We start from the raw sequence: 12,434 nt of genomic DNA, 5'->3' as shown, positions 1-12,434 counted from the left end.
CACCTATGAGTGCAGCAGTACCAGACATGATGGAACTCCAGTATGAGCTGGAATCCAAAGAGGCCAAATGGTTATGCTACCATAGACATTGCTAATGTTTTCTTCTTTATTCCCATAGCAGAGGAATGCAGGCCTCAGTTTGCCTTTACCTGGAAGGGCATACAGTACACCTATAATCATTTGCCCCAGGGCTGGCTTCACAGTTTAAGCATCTGTCATGCACTGATCCATGAGATGCATAAGCCTTGGAGAAAGGTGGTGCTCCAGAACACATTCAGTTTATTGACAACATCATCGTCTGGGGTAAAACTGCTGAAGAAGTCTTTGAGAGAGGTAACAAATTCATTGACATTCTCTTGAGAGCTGTTTGGCCTTGAGTGAGACAAGGTGAAAGGACCTGCCAGAGAGATCCAGTTTCTGGGAGTGCAGTGGCAGGATGGTCGGTGTCACATTCCAGTGGATGTGGTAAACAGAGTCTCTACCATGGCCAATCCCACGAACAAGCAAGAAACTCTACGTTTCTTGGGGATAGTGGGATTTTGGAGACTGCACATGCCTGGATACAGTCAGATTGTGAAACCTCTGTATGATGTGACTCAAAAGAGAAACAGTTTCCACTGGGGACCTGAACAACAAGCAGCCTTTGACCAGAGGTCAAAGGTAAGGCAAGAGGTAGTTCAAGCAATGGGTCTGGGACCTGTCTGAGATGGTCCAGACATGAAGAACATTTTGTACACGGCTGCAAGTGACAATGGTCCAACCTGGTGCTTGTGGCAAAGAGCTCCAGGTGAGGCATGTGGATGTCCACTTGGTTTCTGGAGTTGTGGCTACAAAGGCTCAGAGGCAAATTATACTCCAACAGAGAAGAGATTCTAGCTGCCTAAGAAGGAGTAAAAGCAGCTTCTGAAGTAATTGGAACTGAGTCACAACTACTTCTAGCTCCCAGATTACCAGTTTTGAATTGGATGTTCAAGGGTAAAGGTTCCACACCACATCATGCCACAGATGCCACATGGTTCAAGTGGATGGCTCTGATAACACAGAGAGCTCGAATGGGAAATCTTGAAAGACCTGGTCTGGTGGAGGTGATCACAAGCTGGCCTAAAGGCACCAACTGTACTAAACCTCTGGAGGAGAGAGTAACTCGTGCTGAAGAAGCTCCTCCTTACAATGACCTTTCTGATGATGAAAAGAAATATGCTTTGTTCACAGATGGTTCCTGTCGTCTGGTTGGAAACAAGCGAAGGTGGAAGTCTGCAGTGTGGAGTCCTACACACAGAGTGCAGAAGCAAAGGATGGAGAAGGAAAATCCAGGCAATGTGCAGAGGTAAAAGCTGTCCAGCTAGCTCTTGACATAGCTGAATGTGAGAGATGGCCAAAGCTTTCTCTCTGCACCAACTCATGGATGGTAGCCAATTCTCTGTGGGGTTGGCTAAAGAACTGGAAAAAGAATGGTTGGCAAAGAAAAGGAAACCAATTTGGGCAGCTGACCTGTGGCAGGACATTGCTGATCAAATCGAAAGAATTCCTAAGAGCAAAGCCACAGAGGAACAGCAACACAGCCATCAGGCAGATCTAGCTGCAAGAGTTTCTCAAGTAGACAAGGACTCTGATCTTGATCTGGACTGGAAACACCGAGGTGAGATGTTCTGAGCTTGCTGGGCTCACGATTTGTCAGGACATCAAGACAGTGATGCAACCTACCAATGGGCTTGTGACAGATCCACAGACATTTCATGGATGCTATCACACAAGTCATCCATGACTGTGACATTTGTGCTGCTTTTAAGCAGGCAAAGCCAATCAAGACCTTGTGTTATGGTGACTGATGGTGAAGCTTGGCAGATTGACTACATCACTCTACCTCATTCTCATTCTGGTAAGCAATATGTGCTGACTCTGGTAGAGGCAAACACTGGATGGTTGGAAATTTATCCAGTTCCTTATGCTACTGCATGCAACACCATTCTTGGTCTGGAGAGACAAATCCTATGGAGACACAGACCTCCAGAGAGGATTGAGTCAGACAATGGAACTCACTTCAAAAACAATCTTGTAAAGAACTGGGCCAAAGAGCAGGCATGGAGTGGATATTCCACATCCCCTACTAGGCACCAGCTGCAGGGAAGATGGAACGCTACAACGGTTTGTTGAAGACCACTTTCAAAGCCATGGGAGGTGGATCTTTGAAAATCTGGGAGAAGCATCTAGCACAAGCAGCCTGGCTGGTAAACAGTAGAGGTTCAGTGAATCAAGCTGGACCTGCACACTCAGATCTGCTACAGAAAGTAGAAGGTGATGGAGTTCCTGTTGTTAGAGAAGATAATCTGTTAAGCAGAACTGTTTGGCTATTTTCTCCTTCAGAAGAGGCCAAACCTGTCCAAGGGGTGGTTGCAGCTGAAGGTCCTGGTCACACTTACTGGGTAATGCAAGAGAATGGTGAAATTCAGTGTTCCACAAAGAAATCTAACTTCAGCTGAGTGTTTAAATGCAGAATGTATAGTACAGACAAAACATTGCACCCAAGAGAAAAATCCATGAGGAATCTGCAGTGCACAAACCCTAAGAACCCTGAGAGTCCCTGTTCCTTTTCTTCGTTTCATCTGCAAAGAGACAAACTGTTTTCTTATTTCCTGGGTTTTGAACATTTAAATCATCTATGCCTGACATAGCCAGAATGGACAAAGAACTCTATTTACTTACTGTTTTAGATTAAATGGGTAGTGTTAGCAGCCAGTGGAATTGTTTAGAAGGGGTGGATTGTGGTAGCTTCAGGCTATGACTTTAAATATTTTGCACAGATCTTGAGCAGAAAAGTAGTGAAATGTAAATAAATCACTATTGGGCATAAAAAGGAAAATAATGATAATTCTAAACAATCCCATTGGAAGAGTTAAGGGTCTAAAACTAGTGGTACCAAAACACTCTCTTCCTCTTCTTGCTTCTTCGTCTGGGAGAGATACTAACTTGCTTCTGCTTGACCTTGACTGCATTGTTTTGGTTAAGTCTAATGTTTCTGTGTTCCTTTCTCTTCTCCTTTTTGTACAGGGGGGTAAGGGGGAGGCAGAGAGGGAGAAGCTAGTAGCTTCCCCTGGTCTTTAACCAGGGGGGTTCCTGTGCTGTTTATTAATTGCAAATATTGTATATTTGTACATATTCATTGCATTTCATTGTAGAGTGTAGTTTTGCTTGTAAATACAGCTTTCATTTGCTTCCAGCTGAGCTGGGCTGGCAAAATTTAATGTTGGGGGGGCACTTTTCAACCCACCACACAGGGACAACTTGCCCTTCAGTACTTACTTACATTTAGAATTTGATCTTGTAGTATCTTACGCACCTTCCTTGACAAGTGGAAGGAAGCAGTTGCATCCCTTGAGCTAGAGTTCAAAATAGAAGCCTTTTCTGAGCTGAACTCTATTTAAAAATGAAACTTTGAAGGTTATTTTCCTAAAGTGAGTCAAAAATGGTGATGTGGGAAGGGGTAGCCCCAAGGTGCCAAGACAACAGCACTTCTATGTATACTCCATTAAAGCAGGGGCTTAAATCCCAGAGAAGTAAATGCCTAGATGCATTTACTGAAGTGCTTTGTAGAATCATTGCCTCCAGGAGATTGTCTTCAAGGGCAACTTGATTGAATATACATTAGAAGCTAGATAAATGACCAGTCAGTTTATGTTTGTAAAATCTATTGGTAAAGGATGAAATGTTCACTGAGATGTTAGTAATTGAGTAAAAGTGTATACAGCCATGTCTCACTGGTCCATGCCACAGCTTTTTTTATCCAGAACAGCAGACCAGTCTGCGTTAAAAACTAAGCAGGATTTTCAACCCAAAAAAGTATCTCTTACACATCCTTCACTTTTCATGGCAAAAGTCTTAGCTGTTCCAGAGGGCAAAAGCTTTTGTAATTTAAAAAGTGAATTTAAACTCTTGGCTTTTCTACTGAAGTTTTATAAAAAATCTCTTAGGAATATAAAATACCAATTTATATAAAATATGTGTAGTCGTTCAGACAGTTGATTTATTACAGAACACTTAGGGTTCTTTCAAGCATGCAATGAGCTGTGTAGTTCCTCAAATCTCTGTTCTGAAACTTCAGTTTTTACATACATTTCTAGCAGCTGATATCCCATCTGAATAAATATTATTTTTGTTTTTATTTCAGACTACAAATGAAGTTGTTCTTGCTGTAGAATTCCATCCAACTGATGCAAATACCATAATAACATGTGGCAAATCTCATATATTCTTCTGGACATGGAGTGGCAATTCATTATCAAGGAAGCAAGGGATATTTGGGGTAAGAATGTCTTGTCCTTTCAATTGAATGATCTGCTTACACTTTCTATAAATTTGCTCCATTGTCACTGTCCTGTTGGGTCAGAGAGAGAGAAACAAAAAAAGGTTAAATTCTGTTTACATGTATATATGTGAAGGTGTATGGGTGTGGATGCATTACACTAATTACATGAAGGGTGCAAACAACCTTCCCTTTCTTTTGCTTACTTTGTTTCAGAAATATGAAAAACCCAAATTTGTTCAGTGTTTGGCTTTTCTGGGAAATGGTGATGTGCTCACTGGAGACTCAGGTGGGATAATACTTATATGGGGCAAAACTACTGTAGAATCTACTCCAGGAAAAGGACCTAAAGGTAGGAAATATTCATAGCTAATCTCCAATTTTAGGTAGTCTGCAGAAGACAAACATAAAGGATTGCATTAGAAATGGAACAGGGAAGCAGGCCTTGATTCAGGCTTTACACTTCCTATTATTAACAGGTGGCACTATACCCCTTCAGGTCTCACGACTTTGATGATTTAAGAGCAATCTAGAGTTTCTCAATTAATGAAACTGCCTGAAATGAATGAAAACTGCTCTGAATGTTTTGCATTTTGTTAAAAGTGCAGTTAATCAGTATTCTTTTCATCCTGAAATTTGAAAAAGGCTGCAGGATCAGTTTGAGGATTCTGCATGGTCCTTTTGCCTCTTGCGGCTTGTGTTATTCCACACTTGGTCTCAGAGGAGTACCATTGAAGTGTCAAAGCCAGTGTTAATAGGACTTGTACAGGAACAAACTATGTGATATGCAGTTGTACTAGTTACACAAATAACTGTACCTGGTTTAGCAGATAACTCCGGTCTTGTCTGTTAAAGGTACTTTAAAAAGCATCTTATTTCAGATTTGGGTTAAAATTACTCGTTGGGGCAAAGCTTCTGCAAAAAAAATGGAAAGGAAAATTATTTGTTACCCAACATTTGCAGACCTGGCACAGTTGAGCCCTATTGTAATTTATGAATTTGAGGATAATTTATTTTGCTTGGTAGCTATTTTCAAATGCTTTGATTTTAATTGGTATGCCAGGAAAACAATCATGTACCAAGGAGCTTCAACAATTAGTTTGGTTTTGTAGGTAAATCTTTTTGTCTTTCAAGCTAAGTGCAATGGAGAAATCATTTAACAGATTAGCTGATGTTTAATTTTGAGAGTCTTGTGACAATATAATCTTAAAAGATTAAACTCTTCCCAGAAAAATCTTAAAAGATACTAAATAGAACATTTATTTGCGTTGGCTTAATTAAATATGGGATTTTCTATTTGGTTTATCACATTGGATTGTCAGACTCTTTTTCACAGTGTGAAAGCATGAGACTTCAACTGATTTAAGCCATAGGCAGTCTGCTGAGTTAAACTGGAGTTTCTTTGGGTAGTGGTATAGTTGGTTTTTATTAATGTGACTGCTGTTTGAAAATATCCACATCTGAAAGCACCAGAATCTTGCTTTTTTAGAAATATGCTTTCCTACAGCAGTTATTTTGACATGAAAACTCAGTTACGATGCTAACGGCTTCTTTTGCTACCTTTGTGGTTTAATTTGCTTATCTCTCTTTTGTTCTTCCTTGTGTTTTCCTTTGAGTAGGCTGCTATCTGAGAGATGCCAAATGCTGGTTCTACTGTTTTTAAGTGAGGCAACATCCAGCATTAGATACTACGTTCATGCATCCTGGAAATTTGGCTATAAATTATTCCATAAGACTGCAGACAGCTTCCTTTAATAAAATAACTTTTTTTTTTTTCTTCCTAACAATGACTTGCTAAAGATTTATAGATTCTAAAGGACATTCTCACTTGCATCTGGAAAGCTGGATAGCAGAGAAGTGAAAGCATTTTGCAGATAGTTTTTCTTGTCTTCATAAGTTCTTCGGACCATCAGTCTCAAAAAAGTTTCTGTTCAGAAAGGCAGGTCCTTTATCATTTTATCCTGTAAGAACACAGTGCTACATTGTGTTTGCAGTACCCATGCAATCCTCAATAGCCTGATAGCCCAAATGTAATTTATTAGATAAGACTTCTGTGTCAAAGGCAAGGCTTCTTGTGAATGCCAGGTGAACAAAATGAGTATTATTTTTTATTATTTTCTTTTTGTGCATCTAGGAATATATCAGATAAGCAAACAAATTAAAGCTCATGATGGCAGTGTCTTCACACTCTGTCAAATGAGGAATGGGATGCTGCTAACTGGAGGTGGGAAAGACCGAAAGATCATCCTGTGGGATCATGATCTGAATCCTGAAAGAGAAATTGAGGTAAGTAATAAACAGTGACAAGGAAATTGCCTTGAGTGAGGGCTTGACTAGCAAAACTCTCCACTTTTTAGGGGACTGGCTGTTTTGATGATAGGATATCTTCTGTTTGCTGTGTTTCAATTGGATGACAATATTTTATTGTAAAAGCATTTGCATTTTCAGCCTATACATGAGCTTATATGAGGCTTCAGAGGCTTCTTCTCTCTTTAAGTTGAACAGAAATTCTCCAAATTCTCCTTCGTTTCTTTTATTCATGCCTCTTTTGAGGATATTCTGTAGCATTGCCTGTGTTCTGTTAAGTTTGTCTGGAGACAGACAATGTTACCAGGATTTGAAGGTTTTAATAGCATTTTTTACTTCATGCAGACAACTGGTACAATATATATGGGTATTCTGTAAGAATTAGGATAGGATAGGGTAGGATAGGATAGGATAGGATAGGATAGGATAGGATAGGATAGGATAGGATAGACCAGGTTGGAAGAGATCTTCAAGATCATCGTGTCCGACCTATCATCCAACACCACCTAATCAACTAACCCATGGCACCAAGCACCCCATCCAGTCTCCTCCTGCACACTTCCGATGACGGTGACTCCACCACCTCCCTGGGCAGCACATTCCAATGGCCAATCTCTCTTCCTGTGAAGAGCACCTTCCTAACATCCAGCCTAAACCTCCCCTGGTGCAGCCTGAGACTGTGTCCTCTTGTTCTAGTGCTGGTTGCCTGGGAGAAGAGACCAACCACCGCCTGTCTACAACCTCCCTTAAGGTAGTTGTAGAGAGCAATTAAGGTCACCCCTGAGTCTCCTCTTCTCCAGGCTATGCAACCCCAGCTCCCTCAGCCTCTTCTCATAGGGCTTGTGTTCCAAACCCCTCACCAACTTTGTGGCCCTTCTCTGGACACCTTCCAGCAAGTCAACCTCCTTCCTAAACTAAGGGGCCCAGAACTGGACACAGTACTCGAGGTGCGGCCTAACCAGTGCAGTGTACAGGGGCAGAATGACCTCCCTGCTCCTGCTGGCCACACTGTTCCTGATGCAGGCCAGGATGCCATTGGCCCTCTTGGCCACCTGGGCACGCTGCAGGCTCATGTTTAGCCTACAATCAACCAGTACCCCCAGGTCCCTTTCTGCCTGGCCTCTCTCCAGCCACTCTGACCCCAGCCTGTAGCACTGCATGGGGTTGCTGTGGCCAATGTGCAGAACCCAGCACTTGGATGTGTTAAAAAAAAAATTAGTGATTAATAAGCTATGTTGAGGAGCTGCTTTTAACTTGGTCCTAAACCAAGTGTTTAGTAACAAGTCTCTGTGATTTGGCTATATGGCAATGCTAGGTAAATGGGTGTGTACTGAAAAAAAAGTATATTGTGGATTTTAATTTTTTTTCTGACAATAAGGATTTAGAACAGTCTTTCTAATAATGGTTTAGTCCACTTCCATAGTTTTCATTTATGGCAGCTTTTTTTTTTTGTTCCATGTGTATAGATACATCTAGAGTTTGTTACTGCCTTGAATCTAATACTGACCTTCAGAAAATATGGCTCAGAGGTAGCAAGCATTGACTGTTGTATACAACTCTTAGGCTTCATACGAGTATTCAAACCAGTGTCTGTTTTCCATTTGTTAATAATTTTATCTTAGACCTAATTTTGTTTATGTTGGGAAATATTACCAAAACTCTGACAGACAACTTTCTGAATGATTGCAGTGTTTTTCTGTGTTGTCTGGCTAATACTAGTGTGCTTTCTAAAGAGAAATCATATTAAAAACCAAACAAATGCATGCTGTAAGATAAAGCACTGTATTAGAATTTAAGCATGCAGTAAAATTCAGATGCTGACATAAGACATCTGAACATTTACTTAAGGCTAATCAGGAAATGAAGAGATTAAGAAATTCAAAGCATTTACTGTTTGCTACAAGATTGTCCTGTTTTTTTGCAATGTGTTTTGAAAAGCGAACAAAAAGCTGTGTGTTACTCCTGTCTTCATGAGTTACACGGTTGTAGAATGCATTTAGTGCATTTAACACAAAAATGCATGTAATTTATTTTGTAATTTTTTTTTTCTACTGAGGCTTCTGAAAAATGCATCATTTTGGTTGTTTTGAATCACATGCTTGTACTGAGCAAATAAATAAGGTAGGTTTGGGGTGAACTTCTCATCTACTATACACATGATCATTGATTATTTTGCTGGGAGCATTGCATTTCTGGTACTGTCATCGCACACTCCTTGTGACCTTCAAAAACAAGCACCTGGCAAGGTGTGTGATGTGGTTTTACAGGTGTTTCTTTTCCTAGGTTCCTGACCAGTATGGAACAATCCGAGCCGTAGCAGAAGGAAAAGCAGATCAATTTTTAGTGGGTACTTCACGAAACTTTGTTTTGCGGGGAACATTTAACGATGGTTTTGTAGTAGAGGTACAGGTGAGCAAAACTTTTTAAACTGTAACCCAAAAATTTAAAGTCTTTCCCTGCTGGCGTGGTCTTTATTTTATTTATTGTTAAATCATGAATTTTTTCTTCCCAGGGACATACAGATGAGCTCTGGGGACTGGCATCCCATCCTTTTAAAGACTTATTTTTAACTTGTGCCCAAGATAGGCAAGTTTGCATGTGGAACTCCGTGGACCACACACTGGAATGGACCAGGCTGCTAGATGTATGTAAACCCTATAATGTTAAATATACAGCTGGAAAACAGGGAAAAAGATTCGTTTTCTACAACAGTCTTATCTTATCTGATTGCAAGAGAAGCAAAAATACTAAGCAGGCTGATCAGATGTTGTATAGACTGTAATCTGGTTGCTGTTGCTATTGCCATTCCGACAATCCAGACCGGAATAAAACTTAGTCCTTTATTCTTGCTACAGTTAAACTTTTCCCCCAGTTATCTAAACAATATGAAGAGAATACTGTACAGTTGTACAAGACTTGGCTTTGGTTGTCCTTCCTTCCTATCACTGTTTCTAGTTCTGTCATAATTCCCAAGCAAAAGTACCTTTTTTACACAGAAATTTAGGCTTTTACTTTCAAGGATGTCATGCAGTGCACATCGCTGATACATTAGAAGAAAATCTGTTTGAGGATTATAAGGACGTTGCTAACTGACTGTTTTTTCCTGTGCCAGTTCACCACAGACTTTTAGGATAGCTTTGGTATAAGGAGAGGTGCTTATCTTTTTCCTGACCATAAGGAAGTGGGTGGTTGAATGACATACCTGTACCTCTCTGTTCAGGAACCGGGGCACTGTGCTGACTTCCATCCCAGTGGCGCTGTGGTTGCAATAGGAACACATTCGGGCAGGTAAATGACTTTTGACCGAGTTATGATGATTGAAGGTTTAAAAATGCTTAGCATCAAATTGTTTGCTTAGGTGTAGGGATTCATTTTGCTTTTGTTCTTCTTGCTTTAGATTAGGTAGCCTGAAAAGCCTGGGAGGAGGGGCAGATCTTTCTTACATGGGTTAGATGAAAGCTGGATTATTTGGGGACTGGTTTGTTTTTTTTAACTACACTTTCACAAAAGTCCAAATCTTGATTATTTTTTTAGGTTTTTTTTAATGGTTTTGCAGAGGTTTCTGTGAGCATGTGTTACTGGCTTTACCAAGTATCATGTATTTTTGTACTCTGTGTGTGTTACATTAGTTGGTAGGACAGATCTTTCTTTCCCAAATCAAACACACTTGCAACTTTTTAAACTGATGTGTGGAGGAGCCTAGTGTTTTGATTTTTGTGTATGACAGAGTTTAATCTGGCACACTACTGCAGGCAAGTGCTGCTGAGCTGTTCATACTCTTCCTGAAATTGTTGCTTATCTGAGAACTATCAAAACACAGGCTGGATCTTTTAACTCAGGCTTCATTCAGCAATGGAAAAAAGTTGTTGTAATTCATAGTCCAACTCTGCCTTGATGTCATCAGCCCAGAAAGGATTTTTAGCAAGTACCAATTAAAAGAAAAAGCAGGATATTCACAGAATTAGGAATTACTAGAATTCTTATTCAGTTTTCCACTTAGACCTTGTGGGTGGTAACTCAGAAATGCATATTGCTTGTGAGAAAACTGGATTTTTTCCTTTATTTGTTTGGTTTTTGGTCTGTTTAATTCATCCCCTAAAATTTTTTTTATACATAGATGCTTTTTAGGCACTAGGTTAAAGTTTGTCTTTTAGAAACTGCTGAACAATGTAAAACACTCTCAAACGGATTCACTGACTTCTTCCATGATCACCAAAGGCTGCTGCTCCTGTTCAGAAGATTGGGGGGGGGGGGGAGGGGTGTGAGAAAATGCTGTCTGCTCATGCCATGTGAAGTTCAGTGTGCACTCCTAAGAGCTGCAGTTTTTACACTGTTTTTGATGCACAGTGACACCTCTTGCTTTCAGTAGAATAGGAGGGGTTGCATATTTTTCTGGTTGCATTTTAGGCTTCTAGGGTATTTTTAATTTTACATAATATTAACTGGACAATTACCAGGTGCAGGTAACAGCCTCAAAGAACCAACTCAGGAGCCAGTTTCAAGGCCAGCATGAAGAGGCATGCCCCTGCTGCAGCAGCACCCCTGCTCTACCCTGGTCATGTATTTCAGAACACCAAGGGCTTAATCTTCCCCTTAGCTGTCTAGCAGAAGGTCTGCACACCGCAGTCACCCACAGCAGGTATCCATCCACTTTGTGGGAGAAGGCTGCTTTTGGTTACTACTGTGCTGATCTTCAGTTTGTATGTCTAGGCACTGCAATTCTGCTGCTCAGGATAAACCACAAGGCATTGTGCTGTCATCTTGGTAGGTAAAAAGATTTTACAGCATAGTGCCTAAGTTGTCTGGTAAGGCAAAAGGTGGCTTTCCTATCTCTTTTTGCTGTCTGTGCGTGTGAGGTGTGTTGCCTATCAAGACTGAAGCAGCCTCCACCCTGTGCTGGTCCATGAAAACACAATTTAAAAGCGAGAGGTCATTGGCTTTCAGACCAGCTTCTTATATTGAAAACCAGATGACTTCAATTCAGTAATGCCTTCATGTGTGTTCTTCAAACCTCTGTTGTCCTGTATCACGATGTACTTTTACAGCAGCTTTACAGTCATCAGGAGGTGATTTTTCTTTCTGTGGTTGCAGAATGACATAGGTAGTCTCTTCCTCCCCTGCCAAGCTCTTTTTTTGGCTTTGGTTGTTGGCTTTTTTTAAACTTATTTTGGTTTGTTCCTTGACCCTGATAGAGGTGTAGATATTACCAGCCAGGTAACATTTTAGTGAAACATTTGACAAGGCTATATGTGTGCACAAGATTGAGCTAAATAGCAGAATGGCAACTTGTAACTTCTAATGTGTTCAAAGAACCCACAAAGCTTCCGTGTGTAGGTTGGAAATCAAATGTCCAATTTCAGCAGAGGGATTAACAGCAAAGAAACTTTGAGTGTGATTTCTGCTGCTGTCCAATGCAAACACATTAGCTGTTGTCCATTGGTTCCATCTGTCTTGCACACAAGTTATTCAGCAGTCTGTGGCATGTGGGACCAGGTTTTTTTATGTGTATGTTATTTCCTTTCTTTCATGTGGTTTTCTAATCACAAGCTGATCTTTAGCCATTGGGACCAGGCCACATTCCAGATACCTAGCTCCTGGACTCTGGATCAACATGAGCTGGAATGTCATCTCCATCTGTAGAAAGCAGTGATGTATACTGCTGTTTCCTTGAGTTCATACTAGGTTATAGAAGTTTGTTATGAAATAAATGGTCCTAGCTTTAGCAATGTTCTACTGAGTTCACTGTGAGGCGGCGTGTAGAGTTGCCTTACTTGTTTCCATAGCATGTGAACCCACCACTGGCCACCAAGGATGGAAGCCTGGCTGT

General features: G+C 40.7%; 1 protein-coding gene across 1 annotated transcript in view; it reads left to right on the top strand.

Moving 5' to 3' along the window:
• The window catches only part of EML4 (EMAP like 4), a 109,728-nt gene that overhangs the window by 77,976 nt on the left and 19,318 nt on the right, over positions 1–12,434 (top strand). Inside the window, exons 13-18 of the mRNA XM_009896594.2 lie at positions 4,166–4,300; positions 4,517–4,652; positions 6,435–6,586; positions 8,891–9,016; positions 9,120–9,251; positions 9,828–9,895. Coding sequence (XP_009894896.1) covers positions 4,166–4,300; positions 4,517–4,652; positions 6,435–6,586; positions 8,891–9,016; positions 9,120–9,251; positions 9,828–9,895 — 749 coding nt within the window. The remainder of the gene's footprint in view (positions 1–4,165; positions 4,301–4,516; positions 4,653–6,434; positions 6,587–8,890; positions 9,017–9,119; positions 9,252–9,827; positions 9,896–12,434) is intronic.

The sequence above is a fragment of the Dryobates pubescens genome, chromosome 2, assembly GCF_014839835.1.
Source record: "Dryobates pubescens isolate bDryPub1 chromosome 2, bDryPub1.pri, whole genome shotgun sequence".
NCBI lineage: Eukaryota > Metazoa > Chordata > Aves > Piciformes > Picidae > Dryobates > Dryobates pubescens.
This window is presented reverse-complemented; position numbering and strand designations above follow the sequence as displayed.